The following is a 13,926-nucleotide window of genomic DNA, read 5'->3' as shown; positions in this document are numbered from 1 at the left end:
GTGGAATTGTGGTACTCTTACTACAGCGCTGATGCTGAGTGATCCTGACAGGTTTGTCCCGATCCTACTGCTCGTTTGCCACACATCTGAGTAGATTTCCACACAGAGCAGGAAAGCGGTTGTGTGTATGTGTGCAGTTTTGTGTGAACCCTAAAAGAAAAGCTAGTCTTCTCTGCTTTATCTCAGTAGCTTGTGTCATGCACACATACCCGATCGACACTTCACGTGCGAGGCCTATGACATCACTCCATGTTGACCCCTGTTCTCCGCTCCGATTAATCAACGTGTCCCGCTCGCCCACAGGGTCCCGGTTCCCATGACGACGGGCTCTCGCCGTTCCTGGCGTCAGCCCTATTTAAAGCTCACGGTCTCTAGCACTCATTTTTTATGAAGACATTCTCCTGCTATTCCGGGATCCACCCACGCCTCCGTGTGTCTGCCACCCATTCTAATTATAGAGCAGGGGCTATTTCAGGAGGAGAAATGAAACATGAGGGAATGAGACAAGAAACGGGGAAGAAGGCAAGATAAACCTGATTATACTGGAGATGATGCTGGACAGGGACTTTTCAGTTATTAGAGGAGGCAGAGCATCTCTGGTTATTCTCAATCGCTTGTTTTCCTCTGTCAAACTGTGTGTGTGTGTTTGTACACATGTGTTTCATTTGCTTACGTGCATGCTTTCGAAGGCAGGTCAGGGTTTATTGATTTGCAAGTTGTCTTTCTATTCAGGCACAAGTCTAAAAGCAATTTGTATTTGTGTGTTGTCTCTTAGGGTCATGCACACAGATGAAAAAATACAGATGTGTGTGTGTGTGTGTGTCTGTGTTATAGACTTTGACAGTGCAGAGGCGGATTTAAGTTATTCTCCTGATGTAGCTACACAAGGTTACTTGCCTTGAAAATAAATACTGAAATGTGGTTTCTTTTGCAGGTTTGAGATTTCAAGCAGCCAAGAAGGAAATTGTATGGCTCAGTGGCTGCTCTTATGTATAATTGAGTTCTAAATTGTTTAAGTATCAAATATCGTACATTTTCATATAGAACAAAATGTGTTTCTGCAAATCAGTATATTAGAATGATTTCTGATGGATCATGTGACACTGTAGACTGGAGTTCTAATGCTGAAAATTCATCTTTCAACTAAAACAGAAAAAAGTTTATTTAAATTTTACTAATAAGTCATAATAAAAAAAATCTATATATATCACAGCATTTTTCATCTTATAAATGCAGATTTGGTGTTATTTCTTTCACAAACACAAAAAATTGGTAGCGCTTTAGACTACAGCCCACAAAGTACAGCGTAAGTAAAACAAATTTACAGTGTAGACTATTGCTTGAAATAGAAGTTCCTGATGGGAAAGCAAGGGAGTCGGGAGGAGTGCCCTCTGGTGGAGATCATGGAAGGAACAGGGAAACAAGCACCATTTTAATTTACAGACCCCAAATGTCAGACTTGCCACAACACTTACCCTGTAACTACATGGAACGAGGGTATAATTCCCCAGTATTTAAAAAAAAGTTGCAGTAGTCTTTGAGAATGATCATCAACACTGAAACCTGTCATCCTCCAATCACAGCCCCATGCTAACGGCAAATCCCTTTCACTTGCTGCGTCTCATTTCAAAGGCTGCATACGCCATCGAAGCGGTCTCCTTTGAGGAAAGTATCCGCAGATTGCAAAGGAAGAAAGAAATTGCACTATTTTACACTTCACGAGGAATAAGTGAATTTTATTACGGTTAGGTTTCTTAAATTAGACATCCTTGAAGATGTATGTAGTCTAGGCTTTTAAACACAAACCTAACTTGCGAATATATATAATATAGTACAAATATTTTAAAGAGATACTCCACTTTTTTGGGAAATAAGCTCATTTTACCACTCCCCCAGAGTTAAAAAGTTGGGTTTTACCGTTTTCGAATGTATTCAGCCAATTTCTTTTTATATTTGAAGAATATCAGTAACCAGACAGTTTCTGGTCTCATTGACTTCCATAGTATATTTTTGAGACCAGTATATATGAGACCAGAAACTGTCTGGTTACTGATATTCTTCTAAATATCAGAAAATCGGCTGAATGGATTTGAAAACGGTAAAACTCAACTGTTTAACTCTGGGAGAGTGGTAAAATGAATCTATTTCCAAAAAAAGTGGAGTATCCCTTTAAGTGTCCCTTATTTTCCTATAAAGAACCACAATTGTCCCCTATTTTCAACACAGAACTAATGAAACAAACAGCTGCACCTTTGATATATAAAAAAAGATTTATAAAAGCACTGATATGTACCCCGTAATTTAAAAAAAGCCTAGGCTGTATGTATTGGTACACTATTGTTACAAAAAGGTATGCAGTGTATGTTCTTGCTAAATTCCTCCCAAACGTATTGTATCATAATAGTAGAATAAGTACCCCATATTCTTCCTTAAACCTACATCTATGTATATGTACAGTACACTATAATTACCACATGTTGTATTGTAAATTCCTTTTACTTGCGCAGTACTTTGTGGGCTGTAATCTAAAGCATTACCAAAAAACGTTACAGACTGCAAACTTTTGAACATTGCAACATTGCAATATATTATTTTGTTCACTTGCACTTCACAATGTTGCAATGTATACATAAAACAGAATGATTTGATTGGTCAGTCAGAATCAAGTAATCAAGTGAACCTTTGGTAACATCAGAGGTGCAGAAATTACACACTTCACCTTTAAGAAATTTTGTTAAAGGTTATTTTTTTAGCACCAAAGCACACACTTAAGCTACTGTTTGAGGTTTGCAATTAAATTGCTGTTCTTTCTCTCTTCTACACTTGCCTACTGCCAGCTCCACCAAAGCAGAAGGGAGATGTTGCAGACATCCCCTCTTTTTCTATGCTTCACTGCGCTCTCACACTCTTCTTGGCTCTGTTTTCCCACCCTGGCCTCATTAAATCGCTACATCTGCCATAACCGCCTCAGAACGAGTCGTGAAAATGTGATAAACTGAAGGCACCTCAGTGCGACGCCATTTTATTGTATTACGCCCAAATCAAATGAGTTGTTTTCCACAATGCGATCCGTGCACTTTTTATTGAATAAAACCCTCTGTAAAATCACATTTGTGTTTTATTAGATTGAGTTGTTGATAGGTATTGTTTGTGTAAATCTGTCTTCCTCTCTCAGGTGATGCATCTGTGCGCTGCGAGCAGTTGGACATGCTGCTGGAGTGGGGCGCTGAGTTTAGGAGGAACACCTTGGCTCCCACGGACGAGGAGAAGGTTCAGGAAGATCAGGTGGCCTTCGACGTCATCCTCGGAGACCTCAACTTTGACAACTGCTCTTCGGGTACCAGCATTTTCTTTGTTAGAAAACATCTGGGGTTTTAATACTAAAGCAATATGCAGGCCACGTGGAATCTGCAGATTTAGGATATAAAGAAATGCCCTTCAGGTGTTTATTTATTTAGGGCAAAATTTATTACACCTTTGGCTAGTAATAAATGTACGTATAACAGCTGGGTTTAACATGTCTTAAAACATTGCTTTAATAACAATCCCAATTTTACTCAAGTTGTTCCATTTTATTTAGTAAAATTAAGTAGAAAAAATCATGATAATAATAATATTAATTTTATATATATATATATATATATATATATATATCAGTATATCAGTAGAATTAACAATAGTTTTGTTTGTACATATAACAATAGTTATACTTCCTATTGTTTTTATTAACATTGCTATTTTTTAAATAAATTACAAAATGCAAAATAAATAATACTTTGCAGAAGAAATGTTTAAAATTATTATTATCATTATTATTATTATTGCAACATTTTTCCAAGTGTTTTACTTCTAATAATAATAATAAATGGAAAGAATAATTAGAATTGCTTTTGGCAGAAGAATTATTATTTTTTTTAAAACAGTTCTCCCAATGTTTTCACAATTCATTTCTTTATAACTTTTAATAAAAAAATTAATAAAAAAAGATTTTAATCTTTCACATTTTTTACATCATATTTTAGAGCCAGAACGATGCACTCAATAGTAATATTCCGTTTAATTTTTCTAATGTATATTGTAAAATTGCTTTGAATATTAAATATATTTTTTTACTTGATATAATGGAAGGAGGTGGTCAACATTAAACTATCTTGTTGTGCATGACCAGAAGGAGGCAATGTAACCCTTTCTGAAACTCTTTCTGTCTCACAATGTTTCTGTCATTTAGAGGATAAGCTGGAACAACAGCATTCCCTCTTCAATCATTATAAAGACCCCTGTCGTCTTGGTCCCGGAGAGGACAAACCGTGGGCCTTAGGTGAGTTCAGTAAAAAGGGTTAAAAAAATGTATAGGCAATGTCATAAAAGCTTGGGAGTTGTGGGTTAGCAGGTAGAGATTGCACTTGTGGTTGACCAATGTGGGTTTTTCAAGATCTGCATGCAAATGTCACATCTAGACAGTAGAGTGCTGATATAATAGATATATAATCCAGATATATATATATATATATATATATTTATCATATATGTTATATCGCAGAAGAGTAGTTGATACAAAAACATGTTATGTTATGTCAACATCAAGATTTCAATGTTTAAGGAAAAAGTGTATGGGCCCTATTTTAAAGATCTGAAACGCAAGTATCAAGCACGAATCGCAAGTAACTTTGTGGGCGGGTCTTGGGCGCTGTTGCTATTTTACCGGTGGGATAAATTACTCTTGCGCCCGACACAAATCTAAAAGGGGTTGGTCTGAAATAGCCTCATTATTCATAGGTGTTGTAACATCAGGGCTAGGAATAAAGCGGAGAGGAAATCCAAACGCAAGCACTCCATTTAAATAAAAAGGTAATCCAGGTTAAACAAAGAAACTCAAATTAACAGGTAATCCAGGGTAAACAAAGAAACTAAGAACAAGAACTCAAAAAGGTGATCCAGGGTAAAACAAAGAAACTCAGAACAAGAAATAAGAACAAAGCCACACGCAACAACGACCAACACCCAACAACTGAAGCACAGAGGTTTAAATACACAGACAAACAAGCTAAACAAGGGAACAAGGGGGCGTGGCTAATCAGAAACACCTGGGGGAACTACAAAACATGGCACGGAACAGGAAATCGTGACAGGTGTGGTTTGGGGCGTAACGTGAAATAAACCAATCAGGACATCATCCAACATACCTTTTAAGAGCAGGTGCACTCGTCGAAGAGACAGACGTTTTTGTCAGGGCCGTAAAAGACAGAGAAGTGAAATTGTATGGGGATGGGAGATTTTTTTTCCTGGTTCTTGAAGGACAAACTAATTTTGTCAGATGTCCTTATATACTGTACACATTGCTACTATTGGGCAAACAGGTCTCATCCGTCATTCCTACAATTAGCCTGAAAAATTTGGGTAAATGTGTAAGCTAGATTTAGGCCTAATTTTTTTTTACATATTCATGAACACCCAAATGATTTCTCTCATGTGTTAATATTTTCAATATCAAAGTGTATGGGCGATGTGCACCAGCTACATTATGGCCAAGCATGCGCACTTAAAATAGCATTATGAACAACGCGCAACGCGCCACTGACTTTAGACTAGGTTTTTTCTGGTCAGGTGGTGCAATAATTTTCTGGAACTGCAAAATAGCACTAGGGAATATTTGCACCGAAACACGCCTCCTTTTTGCACCGTCCCACCCAGGGAGCGCAAGTTCATTTTCTAGTTTAGGGAAAAGCCCGCTTTGCGCAGGTTTAAAATAGGAATGATACACGTGTCAGTGTACAAAGTCATTTGCGCCGGGTGCAAGATAAGGGTATATATTAATACAATCATACATTTTGTTTAAAATATTTTATATTTGTATTAAATATTTAATAGATAACCTTTTCCACAATGATCTAAAATAGTATAGTAACCATCTTTTTTCCCCCACAAATGTGAGATTTTGGAGATGCCTTCGTGTCAGAGCTAAATTAGATGTCACACGCCTGTGCTCAGCGCGCCGTACGCAGATGGTGCACTAGATGAGCTGGCAGGAGACCACAGAAGAGAACTTCTTACCAGCCCCACTTCTGAAATAGATCTAACGGAGTGCAGGCCTTTAATGCCGCTTCTGATTTTAGTGGGCGCCATTAGTGGGCGTGATCCACTTTTCTTTATAGCACACCCTGTTTTTTCTCTCCTCTGAGGTTCAAGGCCTGGTACGAAGATTGACACTCTATCTGTAAAAATGTAATGGAAAGACGACAATTTTGTTACTAACCTCAAGAACAGGGGTTCTCAACCTTAATATGTCCACAACCCATTTATTTTGGTTCCAGAATTCAACGATCCCACACAATTCGGTATATGTAATATAGAAAATATTATACCAAATATATGTGTTATGTTATATATAAACAAATGTAAAATATATAAATAAAATATATGATAAAAAAATCTAGTTTATAGAGTTTGTGTCAGTACTACATATATATATATATATATATATATATATATATAAACAAATTGAGTGTATATATACAGCTACATATTTTATTTTATTTTATTTTACTATATTATATGTGTATTATACTATATTTTATTCCATTATTAATATTTTTTATATCGATTGATTGATTGTTTTCTTAAATATGAAGTTTACAATTTAAATATTGCGTATATATTTGGGCTGTCAAATGATTAATCGTGATTAATCACATCCAAAATAAAAGTTTGTGTTTACATAATATATGTGGGTGCACTGTGTATAATTATTTTATATATATAAATAGACACACATGCTTATATATATATTTAAGAAATATTTTCATGTATATACTGTATATAGTATTTATAGATTTATATATAATTTATATTATATGAAAATATAAATATTTTATATATAAATAATATTTTTTTCTTAAATATACATGCATGTGTGTGTATTTATATATATACAAAATAATTATACACAGTGCACCCACATATATTATGTAAACACAAACTTTTATTTTGGATGTGATTAATCATGATTAATCATTTGACAGTCCTAATATATATATATATATATATATATATATATACACAGTTACATATTTTATTTTATTTTACTATATTATATGTGTACTATATTATATTTTATTCCACTATTAATATTTTTTATATCGATTGATTGATTGTTTTCTTAAATATGAAGTTTACAATTTAAATATTGCGTATATATTTGGGCTGTCAAATGATTAATCGTGATTAATCACATCCAAAATAAAAGTTTGTGTTTACATAATATATGTGGGTGCACTGTGTATAATTATTTTATATATATAAATAGACACACATGCTTATATATATATATTTAAGAAATATTTTCATGTATATACTGTATATAGTATTTATAGATTTATATATAATTTATATTATATGAAAATATAAATATTTTATATATAAATAATATTTTTTTCTTAAATATACATGCATGTGTGTGTATTTATATATATACAAAATAATTATACACAGTGCACCCACATATATTATGTAAACACAAACTTTTATTTTGGATGTGATTAATCATGATTAATCATTTGACAGTCCTAATATATATATATATATATATTAGGGCTGTGCAAAAATTAATTGCGATTAATCGCATCCAAAATAAAAGTCTGAGTTTACATAATATATTTGTGTGTGCTGTATATAATAATTTTGTATATATAAATACCTATGCATGCATGTATATATTTAAGAATTATTTGTGCTTAAATTCTGTATATGTATATAAATACATAATCTATATTATATAAATATAAATATTTTATATACGAATAACACATTTTCTTAAATAAATACATGCATGTGTGTGTATTTATATATACAAAATAATTATATACAGCACACACAAATATATTATGTAAACACAGACTTTTATTTTGGATGCGATTAATCGCAATTAATTTTTGCACAGCCCTAATATATATATATATATATATATATATATATATACACAGTTACATATTTTATTTTATTTTACTATATTATATATGTTCTATATTATACTATAATTTATTCCATTATTAATATTATTTTATTTAGATTGATTGATTGTTTATCATTTAAATATTGTGTATATATATATATATATATATATATTGCTAAAGTAAAAAACAGTGGTCACAAAGAGCACCTTCATGGAAAGTACTGGAACTATCAATCTGGCTGGTAGAATTAGTGAAGTATTAAGAGGAATAACAGAAGAGAGGAAACGGTTGGCTGGAGATGGCCAATTAGAGTCATGTATATGCATATCAGAACCACAGTCATGACTCATACAGATTTCCCTTGAGCTCATTTTAATGCTGTTTTTACCCTGGTCCTTCTCTTAAGTGCACATAGATATCTGTGATCTAAGGGTCTTTTAAGTAGTCATACTCACAGGATATAAATATATAAAAAATCTATATCTCAAGCTCATATGTAACCTGATTGTGCTGCGTGCTTTGTTGTACAGGTACATTGCTAGACACGACTGGGCTATATGATGAGGAGGTCAGCTCACCAGAGAGCCTACAAAAGTAAGCTGAACACAATTATATGTGTTTATATAGATTATGCATTCACGGTAAACACGCAGTCATTTAGCATTTCTCTGACAGAGTGATGGAGAATGAAGAGGGGAGAAAAGAGTACTTGGTGTTCCCTGCAAGCAAGAACCATTGTCCCAGCCAGAAGGGGCGCAAAATCCCCCTGAAGGGCAATGGCAGGAGAATCGATTACATCCTTTATAAAGAGGAAGGCTTGCAACCGGACTGGAAAGTGGTGAGTTAACATTAACAAACCTACTTCCCTTTTCAGGTACATTATGCAAATAAGGAAAACATTAACTGAGACTAAAAATTGCAGTGAATGCAAAACACTTGGGAAGTCAATAAACAAAATGGCTTTCTTGTTGGGCATGTCCATGGTGGTGTACTGTACATGTACTTTGCGTCATTTTTTTATTCGATGAATAAAATAATACCCAAAATACATTTGCTAAAATGTGTATTAAACAACAGAACTCACTGCATTGGGTATCATATCCCACAATGCAATACACTAGAGGTGTAACAGTTCTCGACCCACGGCTCAGCACACAATCTTAAATCTGCATCGTCACAAAAGCACAGGTTAAAGATCCAAAAGCAGCTTTTATTCAGTCGTAATCCATAAACAAGCACAGGGTCAAAAACACGGACAAAGAACCCAAACATAAAACAAGGTCCAAGAAACACAAGCAAATACGTTAATCCAAAGAACAGGCAAAAGATCAAAACCAGGATAGAACACGCAGAACTGCAGTTGTACCACAACAAGACTTCGCAAAGAATGAGCATGTAAGTTAAAACTTATAAATGTAATCACACATAACTGACATAATATCACACATAATGAGTCAGGCAGTGCATACTGGGAAATGGAGTTCAGGATGAGGTAGCAAAGGAGACGGAAGTAGTGCCCTCTGGTGACAATCGTGGGCACTCCAGCTGGCGGATTGTGAAAAAAACGTTAACTGCATGGCACTCGATGCTGCATTAAATGTGTCATATAAATAGGTCATATGACAGCAGTGTAGCATTCTTCTGTGTTAAAACATTTAGCTTATATTCGTAATTGAATATAGCTATACTCAATTGTTCAAATGGCATACTGCTCAGTGTTGTTATTGTTAACTAAAATGAAATTTATTAAAAATATTTTTTGTTAACTGAAATAAAATATTAAATTTATTTTAAAATTAAAATTAATATTATAAGAGAAACGTAAACAAAATGTTGCCCTGGCAACTAACTGTTTGAGTTAAAGTTGAAGTAAATGTACTACCGGTATTTACTAAAATTAAAATCAGAAATAAGCTAAATAGAAAAAGTACAAATAAAATAAATAAATTACAAAAGTTTATTTGAAGTGATCAATATTCAAAATATTCAAATAAAAGGTTAAGACATTTTAAGTTATAAAATGTAAAAATGTTTCTAGTCAGTTATCTTGGAAATTAAACTGTTATTCTTTTTTTAAGGCAATGCGTTCAAATGTAATTAATTTTACATGATAAATAGTAGTATGTTAAGCAATTATGAAAATTTGTCAGTGCAGCTGTTATTGCTTTTTATCACATTGGAAATGAAAAGTCAAGTTAAGAGCTTTGTATTGTGTGATATTTTACATTTACATTATTATTAAGCATGCTTTGAATAGCTACTGCACATTTTGGCAAATCTACCCTCATAGATATTATTATGCATGCATAAATAGTAAGAGTAGTATGTTGCTTCGATTCATTGGTTCATAACTCTACAGTATTCATGTCAGGCAGTCGACTAATATGTTTCGTTATGCTTTACTCTGTGGTGCGATCCCATGGAGCACTGTTGGAATAGCATTCAAAAAGATAAATAGTATCTGACACATGTGTTCCAATTCAAATATTCACAGGTATACATTTCTATATGTCATATATATGTATTTGCTGTTATTTTAATAGTTATTAATGACTTGATCTATTACCCTTTACAGGATATAGAGGAGTTGAGCTTCATCACTCAACTTGCTGGATTGACTGACCACCTCTCAGTGGCTGCAAGATTGGTTGTGTCAACTGGAGAAGAGGAGACTTAGGACCCGGCCATAATTCAAAAAAAGAAAATCAATGCCACGGAGAGAGAGGGGAGAGGCAAAGAGAGAGCGAGAGAAGTGAATGAAAGGAAAAAAACAGCAGGAGGAGGCATTCGTCAAGCTTCCTGACAGATGAGGGCAGGGTGATTGAGAGGGTTGATAAGTCGTAAAAAACACGATGGATGACATAGATGGAGAGCATAGACGAGAGAGGGAGGTAAAAGAAAGGCGAAAACCACCAATCAGCTGAAAGCAGCGTGCAGGTGTGTGATTTTCTGGACCGTAGTTTTCCATCCACCCTCGGACTCTCCATGTTTACATCTGAACTGAAGAACAAAATTAAAGATGAACTTCTGAAGCTTCTCTGGGGCCCTTGATCAGGAGGCCATTTTCTGGTGCCATGACCCGGATATTCGAATGAAGGCTGTTGCATGGGAGAATGCGTACATTGACTGTTCCGAGCGTCCTTTCACACATTACGGACAAGGACATGTACGTCTGTGCGTTTAAAGTTATTCCACCGCAAGATCTGTCTCTCAGCGTTCTTCAAAAGACCTCAGCAAGTGTCTTTCTTTTCTAAAGTCTTTCTAAGGTTTCTATGGCCTCATGCCATCTTTTTAGGGGGAGTTTATATACTGATACACAATACTGATGAAGGTTGCATTGTATGGCCTCATCTAACACTAAGTAAAATGATTAAGAACATGTTTCGCTGACCGCTGGGATACAGTGACCAAGCCCTGACGTGATGCAGTGTTGCTATCTCTGCCAACTATGGGAAACCTGAGCAATTGTTGGGGATTTAACCCCGAACTCTCAGTAGATGCATGTTTCTCACTGCACTGCCATGTTTGCCGTGGCCTGCATGTTCGACGTGAACCCCAGACGCAATTAACACAGGCTGTTTTTCCACAAAAACACACAAGCCCCTCCCCTTTTCCTTCTTGCAGTATTGCTGTGGCTCCATCACAGGAGAATGGTGCCGTAAAAGGCATCACAGTGTTCACTGTTTACATATTTGAGCCAAGATTGTCGTCCCCTGCAAATGTTTACACACTTATCAGGCAACGGTACCCCAAGAACTACCCCAGGTAGACCCACCGAAGCTCGCTCTTCATGTGTTAACACAATTACTTTTATACTCTTTAAAATTCTCTTGTTATAAGTTGTTATTATTGCTATTATTATCATTATTCTTATGATTACTATGGTTCGTAGATTTGACATTGTTCATTTGCAAATGACTACATTCCCATGATGCATGTATCTGCTTTTGCTGTGTTAGAGGTGTACAGCAACCTAGTGTAGAGCTCCACCCTGTTTTGACTGACAGACTAATTGGCCAATCAAATGCTGTGTTCCATTCAGTTTCAGGAAATGTTCCATGAACAATATTTTGAGGACATTATTAAATTCTAGATAACTTTGAAAGAACATTTTTTTAACAATACTGGAAGAATGCTTGCCTAAGAAACGCTAAGGAGAATGTTCCCTGTTAGCTATATAGCAAGACCATGGAAGTCCAATTCGCGCAAACATACAGGGGTGCGTTTCCCGTACAACGACGTAGCTCACTGCTTCACTACCATAGTACGATGCATCGTTGGAGAAATCAACTAGCTAGTCACGACTGTTTCCCGAAACCCACTGTCGCAAAGTATCGTTCAACCACGTTGGTTTCGGACGTGGTGGAGTAATAACTACTTTTAATGAAACTGTTTGAGATCCAATTACGCTAGATTTTTTAATATAAATTACAAACATGTAATCTGAGGACTATTTCTAATTGTTCTCAGTTATTTTGCCTTATTACCAGACTCAATATTTGGCTCGTTCTTACGTAGTAGAGCACGTTCGCACATGCGCACTCTTCAAACTAAAAGACGTAAATTCCATTTGTATGTGTTCTAAATAACAGGCACCTGTCGTTCAAACCACACAACTTTGCGATGCTGTTTGCGAATGTTCGTTGGAACGATGCATGGTTTCGGGAAACACCGACTCGTTGAACTATGCTGATAACGACGGAACTTGCGACCATAGTTGGCTAACGATGCTTTCGGGAAATGCACCCCAGAGCGACCAGTGTTGTGTTACCCAAAAGCATCGCTAGCCAACTTTGGTCGCAAGTTCCATTAATCTCTGTTGGGAACAACGGAACTTGCGATCATAGTTCCTTTAGGGAAACTAAGCCCAATTCCTGAACAAATAACACTTTTGAGTCTGATTATTTATGGTGGATCAAAAAAAAAAATACAGCTTAACTAGTTCAATTCCCAAATAAATTACTCTTTTGAGTCAAGACGTTCCAATTCCCGAATGAATGACCCTGTTGAGAAAGTGAAACCAAGGAAGTACGGTTCACCAATGAATAACTCTTTTGGAGTTTAGTGAATCAAACATATATAGCTTGAAACTAAATGTGAGATTTAAATTTAAATAAATGTATCTTTTCTGATGGTTGTTTATATGACAACGTGTAGTTAAAGACGCGTTTATGTTTTTGTCAGTAGTTTTTATGATGAATGAAATATTTTTTTTTTCACATTTTTTACTTCTTTGGAATTTTTAGTCAAAGGCCATCTTTTGTAGGCCATCAAAAAAGTGGTTGTGGAAGCCAGCGATGGGAGCATCCCAGATCAAACTTTGAATGGAACGCAGCATTAATCTAGTCCATATGCACCCACCCGCCACTAATTTTAATCTTGCGTATCATTCATTAATCAGGTCAGTGTGCCATAATAATTAACTCTTTCCAGATCCACCAGTACTAATGATTATAACAGAGCGCAGGGTGCAATATGGGCTTACTCATGATAGTGGAACCCCTGATCATTAATCTGAGGATAAACTCTTCCTATTGTATCTAAACTGACATTGTTTTCCAAGGTCAGTGTTCAAGGGTCAGACAGGGAGAGCTGTAGAGATGCATGCAGTGAAATAATGAAGCTTCACAATTTCTCACTATCATCGCTGTCCATTAAGATCTTAATGTTCTCTATATATTGTTTTTAAAACTATATACTTTTTTTGTTGTATTTAAAATTTTTTTTAATTCGAGGAATGCGGCTTACTGCAAGCTTTAGGCTGGTCTGGCTCTCAAAGGGGAAAATGGAAAGGGAAAAGCTTTCTCAGTGTCAGCTCTTTATAACTGCATTTTGGTTCTGCTTTTTATTAAAAAAAACCCTCTTTGATTCACAGTGTGTGTTTGTTTGATTATTCATTAGAAATGCGATTTGAGGAGTTTTGTTTCACGTTTTCCCAGTGGAATTTCCATGAATTCATCTCTCTCTGTCATTGGAG

At 35.3% G+C, this 13,926-nt stretch overlaps 1 protein-coding gene across 1 annotated transcript in view; it reads left to right on the top strand.

Annotated features, from left to right (window-relative positions):
• smpd3 (sphingomyelin phosphodiesterase 3) overlaps positions 1-10,715 on the top strand; it is a 36,480-nt gene extending 25,765 nt beyond the window's left edge. The window contains exons 4-8 of the mRNA XM_039647966.2: positions 3,176-3,337; positions 4,229-4,318; positions 8,480-8,543; positions 8,625-8,787; positions 10,525-10,715. Coding sequence (XP_039503900.2) covers positions 3,176-3,337; positions 4,229-4,318; positions 8,480-8,543; positions 8,625-8,787; positions 10,525-10,626 — 581 coding nt within the window. The 3' untranslated portion in view covers positions 10,627-10,715. The remainder of the gene's footprint in view (positions 1-3,175; positions 3,338-4,228; positions 4,319-8,479; positions 8,544-8,624; positions 8,788-10,524) is intronic.
• Positions 10,716-13,926: the final 3,211 nt, after the last annotated feature.

Source organism: Pimephales promelas, chromosome 25 (assembly GCF_988280905.1).
Source record: "Pimephales promelas chromosome 25, fPimPro1.hap1.1, whole genome shotgun sequence".
Taxonomy (NCBI): domain Eukaryota; kingdom Metazoa; phylum Chordata; class Actinopteri; order Cypriniformes; family Leuciscidae; genus Pimephales; species Pimephales promelas.
This window is presented reverse-complemented; position numbering and strand designations above follow the sequence as displayed.